At 39.2% G+C, this 16914-nt stretch overlaps 1 protein-coding gene across 4 annotated transcripts in view; it reads right to left on the reverse strand.

The window, feature by feature from the left end:
- Positions 1-16914, reverse strand: part of TFDP2 (transcription factor Dp-2) — a 169325-nt gene that overhangs the window by 44445 nt on the left and 107966 nt on the right. For all 4 annotated transcript variants that reach the window (XM_044670832.1, XM_044670833.1, XM_044670835.1 and 1 more), the window contains 2 exons: positions 15098-15201; positions 105-226 (listed from right to left, as the gene is read on the reverse strand). In XM_044670832.1, the coding sequence (XP_044526767.1) occupies positions 105-226; positions 15098-15201 (226 nt within the window). The remainder of the gene's footprint in view (positions 1-104; positions 227-15097; positions 15202-16914) is intronic.

Raw genomic sequence — 16914 nt, forward strand, 5'->3', positions numbered from 1 at the left:
AAAAAGAAAAGTCAGACTGTACTTTCAACGAAGAGCTACAAAACTAAAAATAAATCTGTAATAGCTCCCACCCCCACCCCCACTTCCCCCCCAAAAGGTCTTACCCTGGAACCCAGCCAGTGGCTTCTGTCACATGTGTCTGAGTGACCATTGCTGGTGCAGGGCTATAAGGATTCCCGATCAGAACACTTCCAGAACTGGCTAGTCTTTGTGGTGTGCTTATAATCTGTAAATTATAAAAACAATAATAGACAAAATTCTTAGGCCTGGAAAAGAACCTAAACAAAACCATACCATGAAGATGCATTATTATTACAAAACAGAATAAAGGCAACTTAGACCCTGAATCTCATTCTCATGAACGGAGCGCTTAACCTTAGTTAAAATACAGGTTCAAACAAGTAAGTCACAACTTTGGAGGATTAAATATGTTATAAAATCCAGAAATGTGAAATCCTTTCATCTGCTAAATTGTGAAATCTGGTTGTTGCACTATATATATATATATATATGAGAGAGAGAGAGAGAGAGAAAGAGAGAAAGAGAGAGAAAGAGAGAGAGAGAGAGAGAGAGAGAGAGAGTTTGGTATGTTTTTGTTTAATTGTCAACGTGAAAGTTAGAAAAGCATGTATGGAAAATTAATAATAAACCTAGAACAGTAGAAAACTGTTAAAAATATAATAAAAGATATATATATAATAAAAATATAAAAAATAAAGAGAAAGAATTTCAGAAATTTCAAATTAATCCTTAATCATGAGGAAGTAGCAGTAGATAGTTAGGTACAAAAGTTCTGTGTGAACTCTCCTTCTTAAGACCACATGTCACTCACAGCTCAAGTGACAAATCTCTGTTTGTATATTTTATCTACTATAATAGTCTGAATTTCCCTCTTTTGGCTTTCATTCACCAATGAGTATTTCTCCGTCTTACAATCAATACTGTGTATTGGTTCCAAAGCGGAAGAGTAGTAAGGACTAGGCAATGAGGGTCAAGTGACTTGCCCAGGGTCACTCAGCTAGGAAGAGTCTGAGGCCACATTGAAACCCAGGAACCCCCCCCATCTCTAGGCCTAGCTCTCAATCCACTGAGCTACAGAGATACCCCTCTCTAATACATTTTTAAAAAATCCTAATCACTCTTCTTCCCTCTACTTTGGCAAATCAAATGTTTATTATTCCCTAGGCACGGATGTTCATTCTTGTTTTCCAGTTTTAATATCATCTGTTCACCTCATTTTCATAAAACCTCATCTTCAGCCAAAAATGGCTCAAAATTATTCTCTTCATTATGATTTCCTATATTATTAATTTCCTTATGAAAATAATTCAAAGCTAGAGGCAGCATTGTCTATTGTAAGAAAGAAAACAGACTAGAATTAGGAAACATAGGAGCAAGTGCTCCCACGGATTCTCCTGGCAGGGGGGTGTGGGGGGACCTGGGCTATCTCCCCTAATCTTTCTCAGCCTGCTTGCTCATTTTAAAATAATGATGAAGAGGCCCTGCTTACCTCTCATGGTGTTCCATACATGTGCTTTCAATCTTTAAAGCATTCTAGAAATTTTCCCTGAAATTGTTAACATGGCCTACCTTGTTTCCTTTAACCATCCGAGTGTTTGGTTTTTTCTAAACATTTAATGTTTGGGTAGCTCAGGGATGCAAAGTAACTTATTTCTCAGGCTATGGCAGTAAGAAATGGCTGAAGGGAGACTGATTTGAGAGGCATTATGATGGTGCAGTAGAAAGAACACTGTATTTGAATGAAAAAATCTGGGGTCTGGCTAAGTTCAACTCTTCTATTTTTGAGCTGCATGAAGCCAAAATCTCTTTGGGTTTCAGGCTCTCCCTCTGTAAAATGAGGATGAGGATGGCTGCATCACGAGGACCTCACGTGGTAAAGGCCACAACGTGCGGATCCTGTGCCCGGCGGGCAGACGGAGACGTGGCAAAGCGAGGCCTGGGCGCGTCGGCACTTCCCTGGCCCGCACAGATAAGCCGGCCGGCCCTTTTAGGTCCTGTGCGTGGGACTGACTTCCAAAGAAAGAGTAAACCTGCCGCGTTTTGGGGAAGTGTCTAGAACACAGAGCAAGACGTCGGTGGAGGCGAGGCGGCAGCTGCCTGAGCGATGCTCAATGGCCCACTCAGAGTTTGGTCATGGGGGCTTCCTCACTGGCCACTTCAATATATAAAATGGCAGAACTAGGAGAGCAAACACGTGGATGGTGTTTTCTGCACTTTTAGAGTCCTTTCGATATTCTTTTGATTTGATCTTCACAACAAATGGTGCAGTTCAGGAGTAGTCTTGAGGCAGAGTGTGAGGTACATGTGGCAAACCTTAAAGGACTCTGTAGGGGTTGGTCATTATTATTCTAGAAATATAAGGTATCATTCCTACAATTGTTTCTTACTCTGATATTATGTAGCCTTTGGCCTCCCTCACTGCTCTCCACCCTACTAACAACCAAGAAGAACGGCTGAGGCACTGAGTTCCCTCCACAGAAGAGACTCCCCTGCAGTGAGGCAGCGCCCTGGGGCTCCTCCTGACCCCCCACACCTGGGTCAGAGACAAACGCGGAAGGGCCAAGTCACTGATCCTCACTTCTACAGGACTCCCCCCCCCAATGGGAAGACTGCTGGGGTTCTGAATCTACAAATAAGAGAAACCTCAATGTGCAAGAAAGGCCCCCCTCTTTTTTGTGGGGTCTGTATGGGAGAAATCTTTTAGCAAATGAATGTTTGCGACTACATTTTACCTAAAACAACGGAGATAACACAGAGTCAAAGGGGAAGGGTCAGGCAGGAAAGTTCTTTGGGTGAATCGAGACACGCTATTACAATGAACATCTTTCTCTCCACAAGACTAGATGCTCTTTTGGCTTGCCCTGTATAAGACTTGTTTAGAGGAAAGGCTCTTCACCTGGGGTTTATGAACTTGTTTTTTTTTTAAAACCCTCACCTTCCATCTTGGAATCAATACTATGTATTGACTCCAAGGCAGAAGAGTGGTAAAGGTAGGCAATGAAGTTCAAGTGACTTGCCCAAGGTCACACAGCTGGGAAATGTCTGAGACCAGATTGGAAACTAGGACCTCCTGCCTCTGGGCCTGGCTCTCAATCCACTGAGCCACCCAGCTGCCCCCTATGAACTTGTTTTTAAACAATATTTTGATAATTGTTTTTCAATCATTAGTTCTTTGTTATCTTATATATTTTATACATTAAAAAAAAAACCCACAAGCCACTCCCCAACTGGCAAATGGTCAAGGGGCAGTTTTCACAAGAAGAAATCAAAACTATCAATAACTACATGAAAAAGTGTTCTAATCCCTCCTGATTAGAGAAATGCAAATTAAAACAACTCTGAGGTATCACCTCACACCTAGCAGATTAACCAATATGAAAATAAAGGAAAATAATGATTGCTGGAGGGGATGTGGCAAAATTGGGACACTAATACACTGTTGCTAGAGCTATGAATGGATCCAACTATTCTGGAGGGTAACTTGAAATTATGCCCAAAGGGCTTTAAATGATGCTTGCCCTTTGACCCAGCTATACCATTGCTGGGATTTTACCCCAAAGAGATAATAAGGAAAAAGACTTGTACAAAAATATTTATAGCTGCTCTCTTTGTGATAGCAAAAAACTGGAAAATGACGGTATGTCCCTCAATTGGGGAATGGCTGAACAAATTGTGGTATCTGTTGGTGATGGAATACTATTGTGCTCAAAGGAATAATAAACTGGAAGAATTCCGTATGAACTGGAAAGACCTCCAGGAACTGATGCAGAGTGAAAGGAGCAGAACCAGAACCAAGAGAACATTGTACACAGAGACGGATACAATGTGGAACAATCCAACATAATGGACTTTGCCAATGATGGCAATGATCCAAGACAATCCTGAGGCACTTATGAGAAAGAATGCTCTCCTCACCCAGAGAAAGAACTATGGGAGTAGAAACACAAGAAAAACGTATGACTTATCACTCATTTATATGAGTATAGGAGGTGGGGTTTTGGCTTTAAAAGATTGTTCTCTTACAAAAATGAATAATATGGAAATAGGTATTGAGTGATAATACATGTATAACCCAGTGGAATTGCTTGTCGGCTCTGGGAGGGGGAAGGGAAAAGGGAAGGGAAAGCACATGAATCATGTAATCCATGGAAAAGCACTTAAATAAATAAGCAAAAAAGACAGACAGCCAAATAAATAAATAAATAAGCTGGCGAGCAAACAAACAAACAAATAAATAAATAAATGGATGAGCAGGCAGGTAGATAAGTAAATAATTGAATGCCTGAATGAATGAAAGGGGCAAAAAAAAACAAAACAAAACAAAAAATACCAACCCTCCATCATTCTAAAGGGTCCATATGCTTCATCAAGACTGCTAAAGGAATGCCACACAAAAAAGTGAAGAACTCTTGGTCTAAAAGAAAGGAAAAGGAAACCACTAGGCAAAACAAGTGTTTAGAATATTTCTTATTCATGCCTTCCTTTGATTCTAACTTGTTATATATTCAAATATGTACTATTTTTACTTTGTGAACAAATATTCTGTCCCTTCAAAAAATGAGCAGAGAGATGTGGTGGGCATAGAATTGGCCTGAGAAACAGGATGACCTATGTCCAGTTGAAGCCTTTTACATATATAGTGTGGCCCAGGACAAGCCATTTTACTTCAAGATGCTCCAAAACTACAAGTTAAGAAGAACTCATTCATATCAGTAGAAGAGTTCCACATCCAGAGTTGTTGACACAACATCCATTGGGGGGGGGGGGGGGAGGGGGAAGAGTGTGAATTTAGGAGAGACAGCCCAGAGACTGGAACAGAGATTCCCGGGTTATAACATAAACATGGGGTTTTAAATTATACTGGGAATTTGGTAGAAACGGCACTTGCTAAGTTATGAGCTTTAGTTTCAGGGCTCTGACTAAAAATGTTATGTCACCACTTTGGGCTAAGGAGCCTTTTAATTAGACTCTCATTTCCCCTCTCTCTTGAAGCCACCTTCAGCACTTCTGTTAAAACAATCTTCCTAAGTCACAGGCTGTCCCCTCTTCAAGCATCCCCCTGGGTTCCATATTGCCTTTAGAATGAAGTACAAATGCTCAATCCTGACTTAGAAAGCTCTTCCCAATCTAGTTCCAGCCTCCGTCTTTCCATCATGATGTTACATCCTTTTCAAGCCAAACAGGAATATTTACTCTTCCTGAGATCTGGCATCTCAGCTTCCACTCTGTGGCTTTGCACATGGTGTTCTTTTCTGCTTGGAGTTTCCCCTCTTCACTTCTGCCTCTCCCATGCCAAATTTTCTTTTGGGGCTTGGCTTGGGTGCCACCTCCAACTGAAGCCTTTCTTGGTTTCTCCAGCTCCCTTCTCAAAGTATTTGTCTGTCTCTGGCTCCACATAAAATGTAAAATCCTTAAAGAAGAATTGTTTTCGTATTCCCAGAGCCCAACATGGTGTACTTGTTTTATTCACACTAACTGAAAATTTCTGTACATGTATTGGGGCATTTTCAAGATCTGAAACAAGCATTACATGTACACATATAAAGCACACAAAACTACATAACCAAACAAGAACTTTTTAAAAACACCCATGTGGACTACAGGAGCCTGGAGCCTGTCCAAGAAGTTACTACTGAAAATTCTTATAAAAGAGAAGGAAGAAAAAAGGAAGGAATGACAAGGAAAGAAGGAAGGAAGGAGACAAGCAGGAAGGAGGGAAAGATAAAAGAGAAGCAGTGAGGGAAGGAAGAAACAAAAGGAGAAAGAAAAGGGTTGGAAAAGAAGGAAAGAGAGAGGAATGAAGGAAAATAAACATTTATTAAACATCTACTAAGTGCTTAGGCACTGTGCTAAGCATTCTACAAATGTTTTCTCATTTGATCCTTACAATCACCATTTTGGGAGGTAGGCATTACATGTTCCCCATTTTATAATTCAGGAAACGGAAGCAAACGGACATGAAATGACTTGCCCACAGTCACACAACAAATAAGAATCTAAGTACTACACATCTAAACTCAGGTCTTGCTACTTCTAGGTCCATGCTCTATCACCATGCCATCTAGCAGGAATAGTTAGGCACTTGGCATAAAATCTCATACAGTGAAAAATGATGATAAATGATTTACCTTTCTAAGTGATCTTGGCCTATTTTGTAACTAAACCCTGCTACTTTACAAGCTCTAAAAATTCCTTTAGTGGAATCATGAGTGGCCAGACCCATACATATTTAGGCATATTAAAAATACATGCAAAAATACTAGGGTAGGCTTTTTTGGGGAAAGGTACTAACTAGCAACTATAGGGATGAGAATAAGGGGGGGGATGGATCAGAAAGGCTTCACAGAAGGTGATGCTTAAGTTAAGTCTTGAAGTAAACGTGGGATTCTAAGAGGCTGATTAAGGCAGGAGAACATTCTAGGTACATGGGACAACCAGTATTAAGTAGCATGAGGATAAGAGATGGATTATTTCCTTTTTTTCTTTCAAATTAGATTCTATCGTACTAATTCTTGTGTGTTCAAATTTCAAATGTCAGGAAGATGTTAATTATAAAAGCAAAAACAAATAGAAAAATTCATTCATTTTTGAGTTTCATGTTTGAGATTCATTTCAGAGTTCATTTATATTGATACATTTCTGCACTTCAAAGTAGATGACAGCTGGCCAAGTCAAGCAAAATGACTGGAATTTTTCCTCAGATCTCTAAGCATAAATAACATAAAAGATACCCATAGCCAAAATATAATAACTTGCAAGCTGACAGGGGATTGCTTGATTGTACAAATGAATGAAAAGTACTGATTCAGCATGCGCTGTGCTAAGTGCCACATGGAGGCTTTCCAGCTCTCTGACTCTTGGTTCTTACTGCCATCTACAGTAAGAAAGACAGAACCTTGGCTTTAGGAGGAAAAACACCCGTGGTGCTAGGATGGCCAGAACCCTCTTCCATGAATCGTCTCCCCAGTCTGGCCAAGAGTGCCTGAAGCCAGGGGGACAAGGCCTTCCCGGGTGCCTCCTGGGTACCACCAGTGGGGGGCGAGAGCGAGACAGAAAAAGGCAAAAGCGGTTGCTGCTCTCAAGGAGCTCAGGCTCTGACAGTGGAAACTACGATGTGAAAATAAGGTCCAGGTAGGATGAGCTGGAGGGGATCTCTGAGGGAAGGCGCCGGCACCAAGGAGGAGCAAGAAAGGCTTCTGGACGTGGGGAAGTTTTGAGCTGGAACTGGGAGGCAGAGAAGAGGACAGAAAGAAGACCAGGCCCAGTGGACAGTGGCTGTAGTCAAATGATGGAGGTTCTGGATAAGCAACAACAAGAAGGCGAGCATCACTGGGGTTACAAATCATGGCTGAGCAGGGCCCAGGCTCTGAAGGGAGGGTTTTACATCTGATCCCACAAGGAAGGGGGTTCATTGAATAAGAGGGGGCAATGGGGAGCCCCGCACTTCAGGAAGATCACACAGATGATTGGGAGTGGGGAAAGTCATGGCAATAGTGTGCAGGTGAGGTCAGAAAGGAGCCCTTTTCTGTCGACATCCTCCAGGCTTGGCACACACAGAGAGCACCTTCTAAGTGCTTTTCCTTTCATTTATTCATCCAAAATATAGCAAAAAAAGATGATGTCCTTGTTTAGTTCTTAAATCACAGGAGAAGCTGGAACGTGGAGAGGTCATCCCTGGGCCAGGGACCAAACTTCCACCTGCATCACTCACTTGACATCCTTCTGACACTGGAGCTTTTCCCAAAGTATTCCCTTACCTAAACTCACCAGTAATTTCTTGAGAGGAGTCCAACAGTAAAACTCTAGTTTCTTGGATCCAACAAGATGCGTAGAGAGCTTCTGTCCACTTTCCAGGCCATTCTCAGACACTTTTCCTGCTCTCTACCCTTTTACAGATCTTCACACCTAGTCAATACAGCCAGCACTAGCAAAATTAAAAATGGTTTCCCAAAGGTCAGTCTCAGAATGTTCTTTTATAGGCCCACGTTCCGCCTAACCTATAACCATTTTCATATGACTTCCTTTGTTTCCAAGTACTCCTTTTCTTCCAACTAATAAAGTAGGAAGAGAACAATAAGCTTTATTTGTTGTACACTTTAAAATGCAAAGCTGAAGAGTCCAGTATGTGAAATGTGAAATATTAAGAACAAAATACAAATGCTTCTGGCATGAGTTTTTAAATATTGCTCAAGTATATTAATTATTTTGAAGCTCAAAACCATACATTTAACATAGCCTCTAAAAGAAATTTTACTAAATGAGTAGAGCAAGGTGAATGACCCGTAGAATTCTATCTAATGTACTCAACGGGATTTACTGAAAATATGGGAAAATGTTGGTTTGGCTCTCCACCACACAATATGTTGAACACCGCCAAGTGTCCCAGTATCAGTGGAATGTGGGCTCCCCTTACATGTGACTTATTTTTCCCTTCCTCTGAGCGTCACTAGCTTCTCTTCAGTACATGGTTTTCATGAAGACTTGTGATCACCAGGGAATGGAGAGGAAGGAGGTGGCAGCACATGGGCTGCTCTCTCCCCCACTTTCATCTCTTCCATCCCTCCCCAACCCAATCCAGAAATTCCAACAAATCCCAGAGGCTCAGTCCTAGGGGTGGCAGCCTGTTTGGGCTTTCTCTCATTCCACCTTTACAACAGATGATCCTGCTCTCAGACTGACAGGGTTTTGTACACAGTCATGAAGGTGCTCCCAGGGACCTGGGCTCTCTAATAATATCTCTGTTTCCCAAAGAAGAGGACTGGAAGAGGTGAAGTCCCTAGTCCAGGATCCTCCAGGACTAGAGTAGGCTGGAACGCCATTTTCCTAACCCCAGACACCCTCTGGGCCCCACTCACTGCCCCATAAAACCACTCCATCACCATCAAAGTAGAAAACATTTAAGGATAATTAGCCAATAGAGATGACAGATATGTGGAAAACAGAGTTTTATTTATTTATTTTTTAAACCTTACCTTCCATCTTGGAATCAGTACTGTATATTGGTTCTAAGGCAGAAGAGTGGTAAGAGCTAGGCAATGGGGTTAAGGGTCTTGCCCAGGGTCACACAGCTGGGAAGTGTCTGAGGCCAGATTTGCCTCCAGGACTTCCCATCTCTGGGTCTAACTCTCCATCCACTGAGCCACCCAGCTGCCCCCTATGCAGAAAATATGAAACAAAATCTGACTACTAGACTTCAAATTAAATGAGAACAGCATAACTAAGATGGTCAGAAATGACTACGGAGACATAGGCAGGGATTTCTGAAAGATCAAAAGAGAATATGAGAGGTTTCACTGCACAGAAGAGAGGCAAATATTATCTTGATATCAAAGGAAGCATGTGACTGAAAACTATAGGCTAGTCAATTTTACTTCAATTCCTAGCAAAATTACTGAATTTTTTATTAAAAGGATGATTAATACCTCAAAAGAAAACAATGATCCTAAAGATCTAAGGAGATTTTATCAAGAATAGTTTAAGCCAGACTCAATTAATTTAATCTTTAAACTATACATGATGTTTCAAAGGAAATTGCACTCATTGTTGGAATGCTGGATGCCAGTAATACATTTCCCTCCATTTGGCCTCATGTTCTCTCTCCTTCAGCTCTCTCTTTGCCCTTCATTTTCCAACAGTTTTCCTTCAACCTTGCCCTAATCTGAATTGGAGTATGGCAGGAAAGCAGGATGTTCTCTCTGGGCTGCCTTCCCCCCACTTCTTATCCCCAACCCTATCTGCTACTTAAAATCCATTCCTGCCAGAGAATAAGGCAAGGGGAGAGGCAAAGCACTAGGGAAGGGGAAGAAATGGGGGGATCTATTTTCAGAGGGAGAATCTGCTCGAAAGAAAAAAGATGGGGAGATCAGTTCCCAGCGGCAGTGGAAAGGGGTTGTGAAGATGGGATTGACTCTCCCCTTACCTACTTTTAAATTTAATCAAGCAAAAGTGAAGACACCTCTACTTAACATTACATAGGGGAGGTTCACAAACCACTTACCAAAGTGAGTAACATCTCCAGAAGCGAATGTCTGCCCCCAGGCAGTGCTAAGCAAATTTAAAGACTGCAAATGGTCCTCATAAAGTGGAGGAAGGGACAGGAAGTGATGTAAAAAAAAAAAGGATTTTGATAAAAGATAATGAACTTCCTGTCCAAGAGGTCTTCAGTCTGAATCTTCAGCATGAAGGACCTGGGGCTGGCGACTTGAACTGCTTCTGGTAAGACTGCTCTTGGATCTTTTCCCTTTGGACTTTAGATTGGGTGAATGAAAAAAAGCTAACCCTCCTTTCCTGACTTCTGGAGAGATTTAGCACCAGAGAGGCCTCCCTCTCAGAGGAGGCCATGTGAGTGAAACCCTTGATTAATTCAACACCAAGCCCTCTGGCTGGAGGGGTTAATGAGCTCTGCTTGGGTTGAGCCAGAGACCAGAGCAACATTTAGGGTAAGAAGCTAGACTTCTTACTCTACTTTCTCTTTACATTTCTCTACTTTCACTCATTCCCTCTTTGTAAATAAAAGCTATTAAAAGTTATTCTAACTTGCCTATATTGATTTTTAAAATTGGCGACCACAGTGTCATCTTAAAATTCTCATATATTCCCAGCTGTGTGACCCTGGGCAAGTCACTTGACCCCCATTGCCTACCCTTACCACTTTTCCACCTGTAAGTCAATACACAGAAGTTAAGGGCTTAAAACAACAAATAAATAAATAAACAAACAAACAAACAAACAAGTAAACAAACAAACAAACAAACAAACAAACAAACAAATAAACAAACAAACAAATAAATAAATAAATAAATAAATAAATGAATAAATGAAGAGTGGTGGTTTGTTAAAAAAAAAAATTATCATATATTTTAGCCAAATTCTTAATTAAATTCCTTACAGGGTCAAGAGTAGCCATGAAGATTGTAGAAGGGATATTTAGATATGTATGTGCATGTGTACTTATGTGTAACTACCCAAAGCCCTAGCTGTAGTTCATTGCTCTGCCCATACAGGTGGCACTGACCCTGTCTCTAGGGGAAATGACGCGGCAGATACTGCTGCAAAGCTAGCAGCTACAGAAGGGCCTGAATTAATTTTAACATTAACAACCACTGATGACTTAAATTTATCACTTTCCTATGATGAGAAGGAAGTAACAAAATGGAAGCAGAAATTTAAAGCTAAAGAGATAAATGGAGTATGGGTGTCCTCTGAAGGAAAATTCCTGCTCCCTAGACACTTTTATCTCCAAATTTACCAATCTATTCATAAAAATGGTCATTTTGGTACCCAGGGCATCGTGGACTCTGTTAAGAGAGTATGGATAGCTCCTGGCATAACCACTATAACCTCTAAAGTGTGTGCAGCTTGTCCTACCTGCCAAGCACATAACCAACCCGCCTTTCGTGGCAAGGTTTTTGGGGGTGTCCATTGGCTTACACACCTTTTGAGCACCTACAAATTGATTACATAACAATGCCAAAGGCTGGACAATATAAATTCTGTCTGGTCATAGTGGATCAACTGACCAGGTGGCCGGAAGCATTTCCTACTGCCCGAGCCACATCGGCCTTTGTTGCCAAGGTGCTTTTAAAAGAAATCATTCCTCGTTTTGGTCTGCCTGCACGTATTGACTCAGACAGGGGGAGTCACTTTACTGATTCAGTTTTATCTGAAATATATTCATGCCTGGGGATAACTCCCAAATTCCATGTACCATATCACCTCCAGAGCTCAGGCCAAGTTCAACGGATGAAGAGAGAACTTAAAACTATGATTGGCAAATTATGTACTGAGACACATCTAAAATGGCCTGAAATTCTCCCTCTAGCTCTATTTTATCTTAGAAGCAGGCCTAGGGGAGATCTACACATCTCACCCTAGGAGATGCTTTTTGGACATCCTCCTATACAAGCTAAGCCCTTTTCTCCTGCATATACATCACTATTAGGAGGAGATACTTCTATTGCTTCCTACATACAGGAATTGCAACACAAACTGCGTGAACTCCATGAATCTCGAACTGCAGTACAAGCAGGACCAATAGACTTTTTACTTCATGACCTGAACCCAGGAGACGAGGTGTATATAAAGAACTTCCAGCGCACTGGGGCAACCCAGCCTTCATGGGATGGCCCGTTTGAAATTTTATTAACCACCCCAACAGCTATAAAGATTGGAGAAAAGGACTCTTGGATTGCTCACATGTAAGGAGGGCATCTTCTATTGAACCTGATTGACTGTTTCCTGTTACCTGCATTGGAGATAACAGTTCATAAACTTATGGATGCTAATTTTTGAATCATTGGTTTGTCTTGATTCTTTCCCTGATTTTATTTTAATTTTCTTATTGATTTTCCTAATGTCTTTTAATAGAATAATTGATATTTTTTCTTTTTTCTCATTTCTTGTACTTAAGTACATATAATCACTTAATTTTTTTCATTATTTTTTGCAATGCTATAATATATATATATATATATTTATTTGCTGTAATATTACTGATTACTCACAAGTTTTAGGCTTTGGGAACTTGCCATATATTGTTAAATGTTATGGGACTGTGATTAATGCTTCTGTCTGATTTCAGGAGAAGGGAACAAGAGCCGTTAATAGTGCTAAGAAAGCACAAGGTCATGGAGACCGACTGACCAATCCAATGGGATTGATGAGAGCATCTGCACAGTGCCAAGGAGCACAAGGTCAAAGACATCATACATATACAGGTGGGATTGAGGTACTCCCATGCCAACACTAAGGACTTGAACTCAGTGTAAGAATCAAAGCAGCGACGCTTAACATATATTAAGACGTAGGACTCTCCAAACTACACTGCCAGTCAGGTACCGCAGGTTGGCTATCATCTGGCTCACTCATATATTCCTGAGAATGAAGGGAACGACAAACACTTCCCTTGCATATAAATCTGGTCCTTTTTTCTCTCTTATAGAATGGCAACTTCCTGTAGTCTTAGCTGCAAATGGGTAAGTGCAGTATTACTGCATTGTGTCCTACAGACTAGTAGGATAGGAATTATAATTAATTGGACCCTAATACAAGGGCCTGTTATAAATTTATTTTGTTTCTTCAAAATTTTATATACATAGCTTTTGATATTTTGATTTTTGATTTTAATGTTTTCTTTTTCTAAAGTTTCAATTTTCTCCTATTTGATTTTATATATACTTTTGTTTTTTCTTTTGAATTTACTCATACAACCCCATGATTTAACCATATATCTTGAGCTGATCTGGGTATTTCTTTCTAAATACCCACGTCAGGGGGACTGTATTTTTATAAAATCCAAGATTTAATTGTATTTTTATTATATCCAGGATTTAATTTTTTATTTTAATTTATTATATCCAGGATTTTAATTTTTTATTCCCTGAGAAAAATTCTCAGGGAAAGAAACTTGCTGATTCCTTAATCCAGAGAATGAACTGTTTTCAGAGAGATGCCTGAAGAACCTACATTTAATCAAGAGATCCAGAATGAACTTTGGGTTGCAATTGATTGAACTGATGGGGTTTGTTGCATCGAGCGATCCAGAATGAACTCTGGGTACAAATGAATGGACTGATGGGTTTTGAACAGCTACTTTAATTGTACATGTTATGCCAATAGGGGACTGCCCCCAATTGGTTTCTTGTCAATACACTTAGCAAAACATTGGTTTTGCTTTCTCTCTTTTCCATTTCCCTCTTATCTCTAACTATTGTAGTTAGAAGACCTTTGTGGGTATAAGATGATTATGTAAAATGATTACTTGGGGTGACTAGGCACCTAATGATCATCAGGGGGGATTGTGTAAATGGAATTAACTCTAGCCCATTCATAGCCAAAACTCTACCCATCCTAGGCATAAAAATGATGTCACCCTCACCTCCCTTAATGGGGAGGGGAGATGAGTCACCCACACATGACAATAAGTAACAAATCAAGAACAAGGGACTGCCCTTTGGGCAGTCCAAAATCAGTGCAGAGGCTGCCATTTGTCCATTGGAATTAGAGGTGGACCCACGGGAGTTCCGGCTTTGAACTTGGTGCTGAAGGACCTCCCTTGAGACCTCAGGCAGCATCTACTCTGTATTGTTACGTGGGTAAGTCAGGCCGCTTCTAAACTCTGCCTTAAGTAGGCACTAGCCTATCTGGTTGCTCGGACTTGTGGCTTGTAGCCTAATTTATTTAGCCTTTTAACCTTCTCTCTCGTCCAGGCCTCTCTCCCTTTCTCTTTATTCCCATACCTTTACCTTCCTGATTGTAAATAAACTGCCTTAACCCGATGCTGACTTGGGTCTGATTTAATTACGGAATCAACCTGAATTGTTGATTCCTGGAGGCCACACTTTAAATATATATCTATAAAATACCTAAATTCTTCTCTTACAGTATACACACAATATGCACACTATAAATTCATATTACAGGTCAGTCATATCACATTATACACCTAATGCCTCCATTTCCTCATCTGTACAATAAGAGGATTAGACTAGATAATTTGTAAAGTTTATGTGGCATTAACAAAATCTTACCAGCCCTAAATCCTCCTTTTAAATCTCTGTTAAGGCGGTGCTAATTTTTAATGTGTGCTTAATGTCTTTGGAGAAGTAAGTTTACTTTTTTTTTAATGTTGTTAAGTGATGAATTATCTAATCTGGTTTCTTCTAAACATCCGTTCATACAAAAACTTATTTAAAGTAGTAGTAAGTCTAAATATAGACTCATTTTCCGTCTATATCTCATAAATTCAATTTTATATTTGTAGCATTAAATATTGTTTGTATGCTTATCAGAAAAGGACATAACGGATCACTAAGAAAACAGAATACAAGTTACCAACTTAATTGAACAACTGGAAAAGGAAGAAAAATACTTCATAAGCAACCTCACTATTAAACTCACATAATCTACAACAGCTAATAAGGTCAGACTGGAAAGAAAAATTCCACAAACTAGAAAAAAAAAGAACAGAACAAATAAAAATCTCCCTATACATATACAAATAAAATTTTTTAACAATGTTCTCTTAAAATTTTAATCAAGCATCATATTAAGTTCTAAGGATCCATGATTTGCTTACCATTTGGGGTCCAACATTCACATTTATTGGTCCTAAGGTTTTTGGTAAAATTTTTGTTGCTGAATTCGTGCTGGAAACTGGATATGCAACAAGTGAAATGTTACCTAAAAAAATAGCAAAAATTCATTATTTTCTGAAATTTCATATCATTCTGAATACAAAGATCAATAGTTCCCAACCCTTTTCTGTGCCAAACTAGAAGTATTTGTAATTTTCTGAAGTACAGTTATATAAAAGAGAATCCCAACTCCAAAAAGAGTAATTTAAATAGCACCTCTAAAAAGGAATAGTGAGTATGAGAAAAAAATCAGTCTGTCAACCAGTAGCAAAAGTATATGTCAGTCCACCAAATGAAAGTTAGCTTTTTTAAAACTAATCAGGAAAAATAAAATAAATCAAGTTCTTTTTGAACCTCAGTTTATTAAATCCTTAGGAGTACAATTCCATAAAATAAAATAATGTTGAACATTTCAGTACTTTTTTTTGCTTTGCAGACTATTCTGATGCTGCCACTGCAATAATTAACCACTCTCCACCATTTTAAAGTCTCCTTACTTTTCTTACAAAGCAATATTTTGGCTATCTTATATCTTGACCCCTTCTTTTGTCTCCTTTACTGGTTCATGATTTAATCAAGATGCTTTCTCCACAATGTTTTTTAGAAAATTCATTCCTTTATAAAAGAGTTACCTATTATCTAGCACTGATATGGTTCTTTAAAGTTTGCAGAATATTATAGCCCTGGGGTAAATACAATCATTAGCATCATTTTACAAATGAGCAAACTGAGGAAGGAAGAGGTTAAGTGATTTGTGCAGTCCACAAGATTTTTAAAAAATGCATTGAAATGGTTTTGAACTCAACTTTTCTTGATTCCAGATCCAGAGCTCTATCCACCACATAGCTGCTTCACTAAAGACTCAAATCTTATATTTCTAATTATCTACTAGGTATTTTCCATGTTCTAGTCTCCATCAATCACCTCAAAATTAGTAATGTTCAATGAATTCATTCTTATGGTCCTAAGCCAGAGTCCCCACTCTATTTCCTTATTTCTATAAATGGTGCCACCATTCTGTCAGCATAGACTAAGAACAGGAAAGACAGTAGGAGACTAGAGATAAATAAATGTTTGAATTTGAAATGAGATGCAATTTATGAAGAAAATCAGAGACCAATGAGCTTAATATAAATTCCTAGAACAATTATAGATTATTAAAACAAAATTGGTTTACTAGAAATTGGAGAAGATGGTTTCTGAAATAACTTTCCACATCTAAAATTATATAATTCTGTGAATCTACCTTACTGTTGTTCTTCATTTGATAAAATGCCTCCCCAAAATCTGGACCTTTATTGGTTTTTGTTTCAAACTACTCACAATGGCAAGGCCTTTATTCAAAGTGCATTCAAAATAGAATTCCTTTTCCATTAATATTATTACAAAGTGATATAGTGGAAAGACTGATGAACTTGGATTCAAGAGAGATCTTGGTTAAGAATTTCCTTTTGGCACTTACTAACAGTAAGGGCATATTAGTATACAGAATAAGAAAAGTTCTAATCTCACTGTACTTAGGGAAACTGCCTATAAATACCATTGTAAAAAACTACTACTTTCACCAAGTAACTGTTAACTTGTTAAATTGGCTGGGACTTGTAAACTCATTCATTATACAGTATTTCTTATTTGTATTATTCAGCTTTATAAGAAGAAAGTATTTAGTCTTTTCTAGTCCCAAAAGAAAGTCACTAAATAAGTTGAAATGCATGAAATATGCATGAACACACACACATATAAACATCATTAATGGTTT

This window comes from Gracilinanus agilis, chromosome 3, assembly GCF_016433145.1.
Source record: "Gracilinanus agilis isolate LMUSP501 chromosome 3, AgileGrace, whole genome shotgun sequence".
Classification (NCBI taxonomy): domain Eukaryota; kingdom Metazoa; phylum Chordata; class Mammalia; order Didelphimorphia; family Didelphidae; genus Gracilinanus; species Gracilinanus agilis.